This window comes from Symphalangus syndactylus, chromosome 13 (genome assembly GCF_028878055.3).
Source record: "Symphalangus syndactylus isolate Jambi chromosome 13, NHGRI_mSymSyn1-v2.1_pri, whole genome shotgun sequence".
In the NCBI taxonomy this organism is placed as follows: domain Eukaryota; kingdom Metazoa; phylum Chordata; class Mammalia; order Primates; family Hylobatidae; genus Symphalangus; species Symphalangus syndactylus.
In genome coordinates, this window is record NC_072435.2 from 118068047 (window position 1) to 118080766 (window position 12720).

Sequence of the window (12720 nt, forward strand, 5' to 3'; positions counted from 1 at the left end):
AGACGATGATCTCTGTAAGTTCTTCCTATTTATGGAACCCACTCTCTCTACCAGCGATGTTCGATGAAACGATAGGAGATGGCAATAGACTCAGCACTTAGCCAAAATCCTTCTCTTCCAAGTCCCTGTGGACACACTGATGCTGGAGATGCCAAATGCTGTAGGTGTTTTAGCTTGTGCCAAGAAAAAAGAACCCCTGCTGGTCAATGGGCTTCCATTCTTCATGACCTCCAGTTTCTCACAGACTCATCAAAGGAGAGTGCAGTGACCCTAGTTAGTCAACACACTGATTCTCTCCTTGGCCCCCAACAGAAGATAACATCTCTTGACACTAGTCGCCAAATGATGCTGAACAAATTACTATCATCTTTGTGCTTCCGTTTCCCCTTTTACAAATAGGGATAATAATAGTGCTATTGCTTAGAATTATGGCAGGGACTGCGATGAGAGCTAGCACTTATTTGTGCCTGTCACACAGCAAGAGCCCATAAATGTTAACTACTATCACCAACAGCATCATCATCATCTTGGAGTCTGACGAGATGTGGCATTTCTTTCACAAAATAAGAAAATTGTGGAGAGCAACGATGAAGATTTTAAAGTCTAAAATTAACTCTGCAAAAAGTGCTCTCACCACAAATTGCACCATGTCAATGGGTACTCAGTAGGATTACCCCAAACTAATCCATCCCAAGTAAGAATTAATGTTTGGAATGTATAATGGGAAAAAAAATTTTCCCCTTGGAGTACAAAGCAAGAATGAATGACTACACAACAAAAGTCTCTTAAAAATGTAATTTTAAGCTGCTGCTCCGAAGTCAGATGTGACTCACAATTCAGCACTTTGATTCAACTGTTAGAGAAGAATAAAAGACAGAATACAGCTTCCTTTAAAATCAGTTTTGTTGCCATGTTTAATCAACTTCTATAAGAAACCTCTGTAATTTAAATATAGAAGCAAATACGTTGTGGTTTGCTTATAGCTCATGCCAGTTGTAACATATATTCTGTATTTACCAATGCACACAAGTGCACATGTATGCACAGTTCCATTAGAAAAGGCTTAAGCATGTTTTTTAATTTAAACAAAAGCAGAGTTCTATTTAAAATCAGCTGCCAACACTTACACCAAATCTATATTCTTGGAATCTGTTTCTTCAAAATCAATTTTGATGAAAGTGAAAAAAACTTGAGAAAAATAATTTTGTAATCCAAGTAGTAGTAGGGTGAAGATAGTGTCCCCTTCCATTTAAATGTTGAGCGACAAGATTGTCTAATAAAGATCGTATTTTCTACTTGCTTGCAAGTTCCAGTGTTTTGTGTGTTTTTTAAAGGACCTGTCAAATCTCTCCTACCCTAAATCCTACAGCAGCACGTTTGAAAACAAGGAGACACACAGCACAGCTAACTTGGAATTCCATTTGGAATGACCCCACCACACTGAGCAGACCTCCGAGTGGCCTCTGAGCATGCTGCCAACAGCAGCAGCACCCAGCATGGCAGAGCTGGAACCCCTCGCCAACGGACACTGACCTTTTGATGACTTGTGACTTCGTCCCTGCTTCTCCCCAGCTCCTCAGCAAGTTTAACGTTCTCTTCTTGCAACGCTGAAAGCTGCTGGGACTTCTGAGCTGCTGCCTGCTTTAGGGTTTCTCTGCAAGGACAGTGAGTGCAGGGTTACCATAGAAACAAGACAGGCAAGGAAACTGTGGGAGACAACCAGCTTCACAGCACTGAAGAAAATATATCTGGATCACGTGCCTGATAGGATCTATAATAACAGCAGACAGTATTATCTACATGCAGAAGGGGCTAAATGGCCATAACCTCCCAAAAGGAGGACTGCCATCCACAATTACTACATTTTTCAGAACCTAATAAACCCTATGCCCACCCTCCCACCACCCAAACTTACCCCATAAAAAAGGAATTTTGCTATAAAATAAACGACAAACGAGATGGTCAGTACAGCCCTCCGGTCCTTAGGAATATTTCCGTTAGATGATTTTACTAAAACCCACTTCGTTGATAAAATGATTTAATTTGCTGCCAAGGCACTCTGTTCTAACTGCACAGATCTATTATTTGTTTTTTTCTGGAAGAAATAAAAATCCAATGGTCCCATTTACCAGTATCTGTCAGAGTCAAGTGCTGATGTAAATCTGAGTATATTTTTAGGATAACTAGAGGCGGAATGCCCAAAGGAAAGAGTTTCCTAATTATATAACAGGTGTTTTATTTTATAGTAATCTTTCCACAATGCTAATTTATAGTTGAAAGAAGCAAATAAAAATATAACACAGACTGCTAACTTATACCATGAATATCAGCATAGAAAAAATGAACTGAACAGGATAGGTATATTTATTAAACATCTTCTTATTCTTAAAATAATCCAAAACATACATCCTAAACATTATCCTTTATACATGAATATGCACAATATTTGATCACTAAGTCTTAGTTTTATGCTATAGAGGGTTTTGATGGAATTGTGAATTTTAAGTACATCTGTGTTGGTTAAACTCCATTTAGCAAGCTGTCATACATGGCTGAATTCTGAATCAAGTCATCTGGGTATGAATCCATCTGCTGATGCATGAACGCATCTATTTTTAACTTCAATTGTCTAATGGGTGGCAGTTCTTGGCACATTCGATTTTCTCAATTTTTAATTCTCTATCCACCTATAATATGCACACTGGGATGACCTCAGGAAGACTTAGGGAAATAAATCTACACAAAAATTCTCTTAGCACACTAAATTAGGCTTTTACAGAGATGTTTATTTAGCAATTGAAGATAAACTGAGAAGGAATTTTAGCCTCAGCTAGTCACTCACAAAAGAGACTCATATATATGAATCTCTCTCTATATATATGTATATATGTATATACATACACATACACACATATCACAGCGAAAGTTCATCTGTCCAAAGTCCATCAATCTTTGACAAATCAAATTTCCTTATGGTAAAATTACCATAAGCTAAACATGTTTCCCAGGTGGTCACTGCCTTCATGAGTGGCTACATGGTGTCTGCCTGTGTGTGGCCTGTCAAAGTGCTATGCTTATACTCCTGTTCATTCTCTCTCAAGCCCACAGGAAGGAAAATAAAAACGACACATCAAGGAAGTAATCTAAAAGTGGCCAAAGTATCCTAAAGCATTGACCTATAAGAACAAAATTATTGTGGTTTTTTTTTTTTTTTTGAGACAGAGTCTCTCTCTGTCGCCGAGGCTGGAGTACAGTGGCGCGATCTTGGCTCACTGCAAGCTCCGCCTCCCAGGTTCACTCCATTCTCCTGCCTCAGCCTCCTGAGTAACTGGGACTACAGGTGCCCACCATCGCGCCCAGCCAATTTTTGTATTTTTAGTAGAGACGGGGTTTCATCATGTTGGCCAGGATGGTCTGAATCTCTTGACCTCGTGATCTGCCCTCCTCGGCCTCCCAAAGTGCTGGGATTATAGGCGTGAGCTACCGCGCCTGGCCAAAATTATTGTTTTAAAATTCACAAAATGCTTCCATGTCCATTTTCTCATTTAATCCTCAAAGCCCAAGGAGGCTAATGTTATTTATGTTTTAATGAGAAGACTGAAGCTCCGGGAAGTAAAGATTTGCCCCAAATCATAAAGCCAATAAGCAGCAAAACCACAAGAACAGGAGCTACAGTTGGCAGATGACTTCAGTCGTGATTCAGATATAGAGCACTTTGTTTTTTCTTTAGTGGGTAGTGGGTGAATCCATTTCACAGAGGAAAGAGGCTCCAATAACCCAAATTCTGGAAATACTCAAGGAATGATTCTCAAAATAGCTACAAAAATATTTCTAATGGTTTTTAAAGAAGGTACTTTTCTTTCTACATGACAAGATACCTTGACACAGAAAAGACTAGGTTTAAAACTAAAGACAAACATTGTTAATATTGACATGCAAACATTTTACTTATGAATCCATCATAAATCTATTATCATGCTAAATGTATTGTACATTTACTACTGTACCAGGTTAGTAAAGACAAAAATTAGATTATTTACAACCTTTTTTCCCTAAGATCCAAAATTATACACCACAAGAAACTGTTTCATCGTTATCTACAACTGAAAATAGGAGCTGGCTAACCGAAATCAAGCAAGAGCTTTCCTAAAAGCTGCCTTGTAAGTGGCACACAGGAAAAGAACACTCAGTTACAAGGGCTGGTTTCCAGGGGCAAGGGCGATATTCTAGAGGGAGGGGTTCCATTAGAACCCCTGTGGTGACTGAGCACAGTGGCTCAAGCCTGTAATCCCAGCACTTTGGGAGGCTGAGGCGGGCGGATCACTTGAGGCCAGGAGTTCGAGACCAGCCTGGCCAACATGGCAAAACCCCATCTCTACTAAAAATACAAAAATTAGTTGGGCGTGGTAGTGCATGCCTGTGATCCCAGCTACTTGGGAGGCTGGGTTGGCATGATGAATTGAACCTGGGAGGTGGAGGCTGCAGTGAGCTGAGACTGCTGCCACTGTACTCTAGCCTGGGCAACAGAGTGATACCCTGTCTCAAAAAAAAAAAAAAAAAAGAAAGAAACACTGCGTCTATATTGGTGCCCCTTTTTCTCCAGGAACCACAGTCCTATTAGGTGAAGAGAAACACCAAAAAAGCTCCAGAGGACACGCAAAACCCCATACACATTAAACCACGGAAGAAGTAAGTGGCTGCTCATTCTCCAGCTTTGAGCTCTGAGGAATAAGACTAAGGAACAGCAAAGTGACTGCTTTGTTTTGAGAAGCACTGTTCCCATTACACGGTCCTCTTACCGCAGAAGGCCCTGGAAATCTGACCAGGGAGCCACCAGTCATCAGGGGCAGGGGCTTTTTCAACCTACTCCCCATACCTCCTGCGCCAGCTTCCATGGAACGCTACCAGCGTGTCTCCCACTGTTCCTCCCTCCCGTTAACAGTCCCAGCCATATTGTGCCAAGTCACTGACAGGAAGATGTGATTCCCTCAGGTCTGTTGGAGCAGAAAAAAGGTAGAAAATCCAAAGCAGCCCAGGCTCTTTATGCCCTGGGATCCGGTCCCTCCCCACCTGAATGTGTTCAGGTATCAGAGGTCTGCGGAGTGCAGCACCAGGAACAGCTCAGCACAGGCTGGGGTTAGCATGACAGCAGCTGGAGCCACAATCTCAGCTAAGCTTTTATTAGTCAACAGAATAATTCGAAGGAGGGGGTCACAAAAACAATTTATGTCACCTGGCCAGGTGCAGTGGCTCATGCCTGTAATCCCAGTACTTTGGGAGGCTGAGGCGTGCGGATCACCTGAGGTTGGTAGTTCGAGACCAGCCTAATCAACATGGAGAAACCCCGTCTCTACTAAAAATACAAAATTAGCTGGGCATGGTGGTGCACGCCTGTAATCCCAGCTACCGAGGCAGGAGAATCGCTTGAACCCAGGAGGCGGAGGTTACGGTGAGCCAAGATCATGCCACTGCACTCCATCCTGGGCAACAAGAGCAAAACTCCATTTCAAATAAAACAAAAACAACAACAAAAAACTATTTATGTCTTCATAAGGGTGAAACCAATACCACACTGAGGGTAGGTGACATGACAGGATTCAGTGAGGACTCTGAACATTAAAGGTGATCTCACTGGAATACTAGTAATAACCGCAAAAAAAGACTCCTAAGAGCCAGGTGCAGTGGCTCCTGCCTGTAATCCCAGCACTTTGGGAGGTCAAGGTGGGCAGATCATTTGAGGCCAGGAGTTCAAGACCAGCCTGGCCAACATGGTGAAACCCCATCTCTACTAAAAATACAAAAAAATGGCCAGGCGCAGTGGCTCACAGCTGTAATCCCAGCACTTTGGGAGGCTGAAGCAGGCGGATCACAAGGTTAGGTGTTCGAGTACAGCCTGGCGAATATGGTGAAACCCTGTTTCTACTAAAAATACAAAAATTAGATGGGCGTGGTGGCAGGCACCTGTAATCCCAGCTACTTGGGAGGCTCAGGCAGGAGAATTGATTCAACCCGGGAGGCGGAGGTTGCAATGAGCCGAGACTGCATCACTGCACTCTAGCGTGGGCTAAAGGGTGAGACTCTATTTCAAAAAAAAAAAAAAAAAAAAAAAAAAAAGTACAAAAAAATTAGCCGGGCATGGCGACACGCGCCTGTAATCTCAGCTACTTGGGAGGCTGAGGCATGAAAATTGCTTGAACCCAGGAGGCAGAGGTTGTGGTGAGCAGAGATCACACCACTACACTCCAGTCTGGGGAACAGAGTTCTGTCTCAGAAACAAACAAACAAAAACAACAAAAGACTCATAAGTAGTACTGCAGGAAAATGGAATTTTATCTAAACCCCAAGAACCCTCTTGGCCAGGTCCACTTGGCCCTGCCCCTCCATCACCTAGTAGGACCCAGGGAGCTCGGCCGTGGGATTATGGCAGTGGAGGCTGGAAAGGGAGTCTCCTGTGGCAGTTCACATTCTCCCTCACCAGCTGCCCGTGGGACACAATGCAGGAATTCAACCTGGCGCCCCAAAGCCCTCCAGGTTTGCAAAATGACTCGTGTCACCAAGAAAAGAAATCCTAAGCTGTACCTGCACCCTGCTTCCTGAATGGATAGAACTAAACTGTCACATTACAACAAATGACTTTGTTTTTCCTGTCATGGTGACCCATCTTCTATTTGTGTCACTTGATGTTGGCAGGCCAAGGAAATTGAAGCCTCCCCGATGACCATAATCACAATTGTAAATTTATAAATCTGCATAAATGAAATCGTTGGAACTGTTTAAACACAATCCCATCATCTAGAGACCCGCCATTTATACTAGGACTGAGGAAGAAAATCACCGACATCATGAGCTGTGCGTCCCCTCGCAGGAGCAGCTCAGATCAGATTCTTCCCAGGAAAATTTTAAAACTCTCCGAAGAACCACACATGTGCTAGCTTAATCCAAGCTCAGTCAACAAATAGTATTCAGGATGGTGACTTAAAACAGCAGTTTAGACCTGATGCTTTTCTTTTTGTTTGGATCTCATCTATCTTTTAGGATTAGAAATAAAAGACACAAACCCTTGAAGGGCAGGGACCATATATACTCATCTTTTTATCCTTCCTACCATAACTGTACCTACCATGAAAGACAAAGACACACTCAAATGTTCACCAGGTGCATTAGCTTTAGGATTTTAGGTTAATACAGTTGATAGAGTGTAGTTAACAGAATAGATGACCAAATGAAATCTACGCTGTAACCATCCTCTAAAATGTCAGAAAATGCCAATCTCTAATAACTACACTAGCCAAACTTGAAAGGCAAGAACTGAGTTAGCATCAACAAAGGAAGTATGAATAGTCTGCCTGCCTGAAACCACGTAACAAATTGATGTGTAAACCTTAATTTTACAGTCTTCCAAAATGCTGGTCATTTCACTTCCATGCCAGATGGTTTGATTACTTTTTTTTTTTTTTTTTGAGGCGGAGTCTCGCTCTGTCGCCCAGGCTGGAGTGCAGTGGCGCGATCTTGGCTCACTGCAAGCTCTGCTTCCCGGGTTCACGCCATTCTCCTGCCTCAGCCTCCTGAGTAACTGGGACTACAGGCGTCCGCCACCACGCCCAGCTAATTTTTTTGTATTTTTAGTAGAGACGGGGTTTCACCGTCTTAGCCAGGATGGTCTCAATCTCCTGACTTTGTGCTCCACCCACCTCAGCCTCCCAAAGTGCTAGGATTATAGGCATGAACCACCACGCTCGGCCTGTTACTCTTACAATTGAAATACTGAAAATGTAGAAAGTGACATGCTATTTGATTTTTTCCTCTATAAAAAGAGTTTTGAGGGACTTGCTAATAAAGGGTCTGACATTTCCAAATGTTAAGATTGGCTGGCCAGGCACAGTGGCTCATGCCTATAATCTCAGAACTTTGGGAGGCTGAGGCAGGAGGATCACTTGAGATCAGAAGTTCAAGACCAAATGTTAAGATTGGCTATTCTGGATTCTACTTGTACTTTCAAGGCTTTCAAGTCACTTCTTTTTTGTTTGTTTGAGACAGGATCTCACTCTGTCACCCAGGCTGGAGTGCAGTGGCACGATTATGGCTCACTGCAGCCTCAACCTGCCGGGCTCAAGCAATCCTTCCACCTCAGCCTCCCGAGTAATTGGCAAATAGGCACACATCACCATACCCAACTAATTTTTGTACTTTTGTAGAAACAGGTTTTGCTGTGTTGCCCAGGCTGGTCTCAAACTCCCGGGCTCAAGTGATCTACCCACCTCAGCCTCCCAGTGTTGGGATTACAGGCACGTGCCACCACACCCAGCCCAAAGTCACATGTGAATCCCCAACTTAACTCATCAGCCAGTACACATTTCATTCTGATCCTTTAACTTAGCTGTGGTTCTGACTTCACAGTGGTTACCGATGTTACTTCTAGGGTATGCAATAGAGTTTGCATAAGTTTACTTTATGTACTTCTCAAATATTTTTTAAATAATTAGCATTGTGTTCACGTTTTCTATTTAAAATAAATTCCATATTTTTTTCTCAAAGGAGAGAAACTTACATTTCTTTCCTAAATTCTTCCATTTTTTGATTCTCTACAGTCAGGAGTTCTTTTGATTTGTTCAGCTCTTCCACATTTTTCAAGTTGTTTTCTTTAAGTGTGTCCAACTTAAAGACCAAGAGAAAAAAACTTGATGAAATTATTTCATTTTCCAATGACATGAACAAATTATTCATGAAAGTGTGTACTGAAAAGACAGATGAAATTAGTCACTTGTGAAAAAAAAAAAAGTCTCCTGGGTGAAGAGATTACAGATGACAAGTCTATTACAAACTGCAAACCTCCTCCTTACATTTAGTCTGATATATCCTGTACACCTGGCCAAAATGTCAAACGAAATTGCTACACAGAAGTAAAGTTTCCTTTCATCTTGTGTACAATTATCAGCACTTATCACTGAACTTGCTATTCAAATATGATTAAAAACAAGAAAATGCAAAGCAATGACATCAGCAAGGATTATTCTTTGTAATGAAAAGAAACCTTTTCTTTCCCCAAAAATTAGTGATTCAGGATATGATTTTTTTTTTTTTTTTTTTTTTTTTTTTGAGACGGAGTCTCGCTCTGTCGCCCAGGCTGGAGTGCAGTGGCACAATCTCGGCTCACTGCAAGCCCCGCCTCCCGGGTTCATGCCATTCTCCTGCCTCAGCCTCTCCGAGTAGCTGGGACTACAGGCGCCCGCCACCACGCCCGGCTAATTTTTTTGTATTTTTAGTACAGACAGGGTTTCACCATGGTCTCGATCTCCTGACCTCGTGATCCGCCCGCCTCGGCCTCCCAAAGTGCTGGGATTACAAGCGTGAGCCACCGCGCCCGGCCTAGGGTATGATATTTTTTAATGTCAGTACCTGATTTACATAGTCCTTATTACAAAAATTATTTATTTGAATCAAAATTATTTGTAGATTGGAAAAAAATTTAGTTACCCATCTGAACTTGAACCTGAAGAGGAAAAAGCCATGTCGTGGGACTGAAGGGCACTTACATCGATTTGGCTCCATCATTGGCCCACGGGGATGCAGCCAGCTGAGGGCCTGGCCCTTCGTGGAAAGCCAGAGCTGTCACTGGGATGAGTGGGGATGTGACTGATCATAGGCTGTGGCAGGTGGTTGGAGCTCTAGGTGCAGAGCCACCACCAAGGATGGTAGCTCATGTGGGCCTCCATTCCTCAAGGTGGCTCCTGGGGCCATGCTGGCTTTCTGGGCCTTGAGAAGTTGTCTCCTACAGCCAGAAAAGGGAGCTATCTCCTTTTGCGATGCCACATGCCACCAGTCAAGAGTCCTAGAAAATGTCTTGCTAGTTTTACAACTACTGTCTTCCTTTTAACACCTAACATTCCAGATTAACAAAACAAGAAAAATAAAATATCACAATGGGCCCGAAAATATGGTTCATCCAACCCTGAATTCTGGCTATAACAAAGACACCAAGGGATCTGTTATAGAACGACACAGTGCCCCCTGGTTCCACTGCTGCAGGTTAGACACATTCCTTAAAATCCTCTTATTTACTTCAGCTTCTAATTTTGATTAACAGCTATGATTTTTTAATGCTTTTATATTTTTAGCTTGTCATCTTCTCTTAGGATTGTCAGTTCTATAAATGTACTTCCTTCTATTTGAAGTGTTATTTATCATATCATTACCTCCAAATGTTCATCTCCTTTGAAAAGTTGATCCTTGACCTCCACAATGAGGAGGCCCAGTCTTTACAGTGGCTCCTCAGTTTGGCCACCACTTCCCCCTTGATTTCCTTCCTTAATGTCTTACCTGCCTATTACTTTTAAAAGCATCTGGGCTGGGCATGGTGGCTCACGCCTGTAACCCCAGCCCTTTGGGAGGACGAGGTGGGCGGATCACGAGGTCAGGAGTTCGAGAACAGCCTGGCCAACGTGGCAAAACTCCGTCTCTACTTAAAATACAAAAATTAGCCAGGCGTGGTGGCGGGCACCTGTAATCCCAGCTACTCGGGAGGCTGAGGCATGAGAATCACTTGAACCCGGGAGACGGAGGTTGCAGTGAGCCAAGATCGTGCCATTGCACTCCAGCCTGGGCAACAAGAGCAAGACTCCGTCTCAAAACAAGAACAACAACAAAACAAAACAAAAAAAAGCAAAAATAACAAAAAAGCATCTGAAGTTCCACAGGACTTCACATAACCATTTTGTGCATCTGTCGGGTTAGGATTTAGGTAACAGCCTTCCAAACAAAGAAAGGGTTGATATGAGCTGGGAGGGTGGGAGCAGGGAAATCCAAAGAGGAGGAGAAATGCCACAGAAGGAGAAATGATACTTGTGGACAGAATCAAAATATCTTGACGCCACATATTTGTCCCAGCTCCAAAAGTGACTCATTCAAGATGACACAAAAGGAAATCAGTACTGAACTGGGCCAAGAAAAGCCCTACATCAGACTCAGGGCTGTGGAACAAAACTTAGTGGCTCAAAGTTGGGAAAGAGAAGAGAAAAAACAATGTGTGTGATGTAAGATAAAGGATACAAAAGCTAGAGCAGGCCATCAGTATCTCCTCTCGCTAGTGCTATCACTAAATAGCTACCTCAGAAAGCCACACTATTAGGGCTTTTTCCTCAATTTGTAAAGTTGATCCTAAGTAATGAAGTGATACACTTTAAGATTATCATGGCTCTGGCATGCATTTCAAACCTGTGTAAGGTCACACTTCAAAAACAAGCAATCCTGAGTTAGTGATCAAACATTCCACGAAGTTGGTAAGCTGTTCTTTGTATAAAAAGCTATTTAAATCTGATTACTTCATTCTGTAGTTTTGCATTTGTTTGCTTGGTGTCCTCTAAGGAGGCCAGAGTCTCAGTCTTCTCTTTGGTCATCTGTTCCATTATCTGCATGGCATCTTCTGCTGTTTGAGCAGCCTAAATACAAGGAAACACTGTGAGAAATGAGGACACCCCTCGCCAACACAGTTAGGTGAGGATCGGGCTGTGCTGTTCAGGCAGCACTCAGTGTCTGCGTGGGTAAGGGAGGCACACAGAGAGGGTGAATCAGTCACAATCCAGTGCTGAAACAGACGGACCAGGACAGGAAAGGTCTTTACTCTGGAGTATGCAGACCCTTTCCTGCCATTTTTCAATGTCAATTGTTATGTAATTTGCATGTAAACATACATCTTCCAGTGAAAGTTCCAAATGACACTGGCAAGCATGCTCCCTTCATTCTGACTTATGTTTGAGAGACCATTCGGAGCTAACAATGAGTAACATCCTTATATAGCTGAATTTCTTGGAATCATATTTATTATTATAAGTTTAAAATACTATCCTTGCTATTTCAAATCTGGAGCTTTCAAAGTCACTCAAATTTAGGCTGAGAATTTTTCAAATAAATATAAAAATTATCTGGGCACTTCTAACATAAGGCTCAAGTGTTTAACGAGAAGCATTTAATGCAAGTTGTGGATAATGAATAAAAACACGGCTGTGAATAAAAAGATGCATATGCAGACAAACTCTTAGCTGCTATCAAAATTAATTATAAAAAGTTAGATATAGGCCAGGCGCAGTGGCTCAAGCCTGTAATCCCAGCACTTTGGGAAGCCAAGGCAGGCGGATAACGAGGTCAAGAGATTGAGACCATCCTGGCCAACGTGGTGAAACCCCGTCTCTCCTAAAAATACAAAAAACTAGCTGGCCGTGGTGGCGGGTGCCTGTAGCTACTTGGGAGGCCGAGGCAGGAGAATGGCGTGAACCTGGGAGGCGGAGGCTGCAGTGAGCCGAGATTGCACCACTGCACTCCAGCCTGGTGACACAGTGAGACTCCGTCTCAAAAAAAAAGAAAAAAAGTTAGATATAAAAATAACCATAAAAACAAATGAAAATACAGCTAGGCGTGGTAGCATGTGCCTATAGTCCCAGCTACTCAGGGGGCTGAGACAGGAGGATTGCTTGAGCCCAGGAGGTGGAAAGCAGCCTGGAAAACAGCAAGATTCCCACCTCTAAAAAAATAAATAAACAAACAGGCCAGGTGCAGTGGCTCATGCCTGTATTCCTAGCACTTTGGAAGGCCGAGGCAGGCGGATCACAAGGTCAGGAGTTCGAGACCAGCCTGGCCACTATGGTGAAAGCCAGACCCTACTAAAAATACAAAGCTTAGCCGGGTGTGGCAGCACGCACCTGTAGTCCCAGCTACTCAAGAGAGTGA

At 42.9% G+C, this 12720-nt stretch overlaps 1 protein-coding gene across 7 annotated transcripts in view; it reads right to left on the reverse strand.

Annotated features, from left to right (window-relative positions):
- The window catches only part of CLIP1 (CAP-Gly domain containing linker protein 1), a 145486-nt gene that overhangs the window by 38135 nt on the left and 94631 nt on the right, over window positions 1-12720 (reverse strand). For all 7 annotated transcript variants that reach the window (XM_055236957.1, XM_055236954.1, XM_055236956.1 and 4 more), the window contains 3 exons: window positions 11319-11435; window positions 8549-8655; window positions 1534-1654 (listed from right to left, as the gene is read on the reverse strand). In XM_055236957.1, coding sequence (XP_055092932.1) covers window positions 1534-1654; window positions 8549-8655; window positions 11319-11435 — 345 coding nt within the window. The remainder of the gene's footprint in view (window positions 1-1533; window positions 1655-8548; window positions 8656-11318; window positions 11436-12720) is intronic.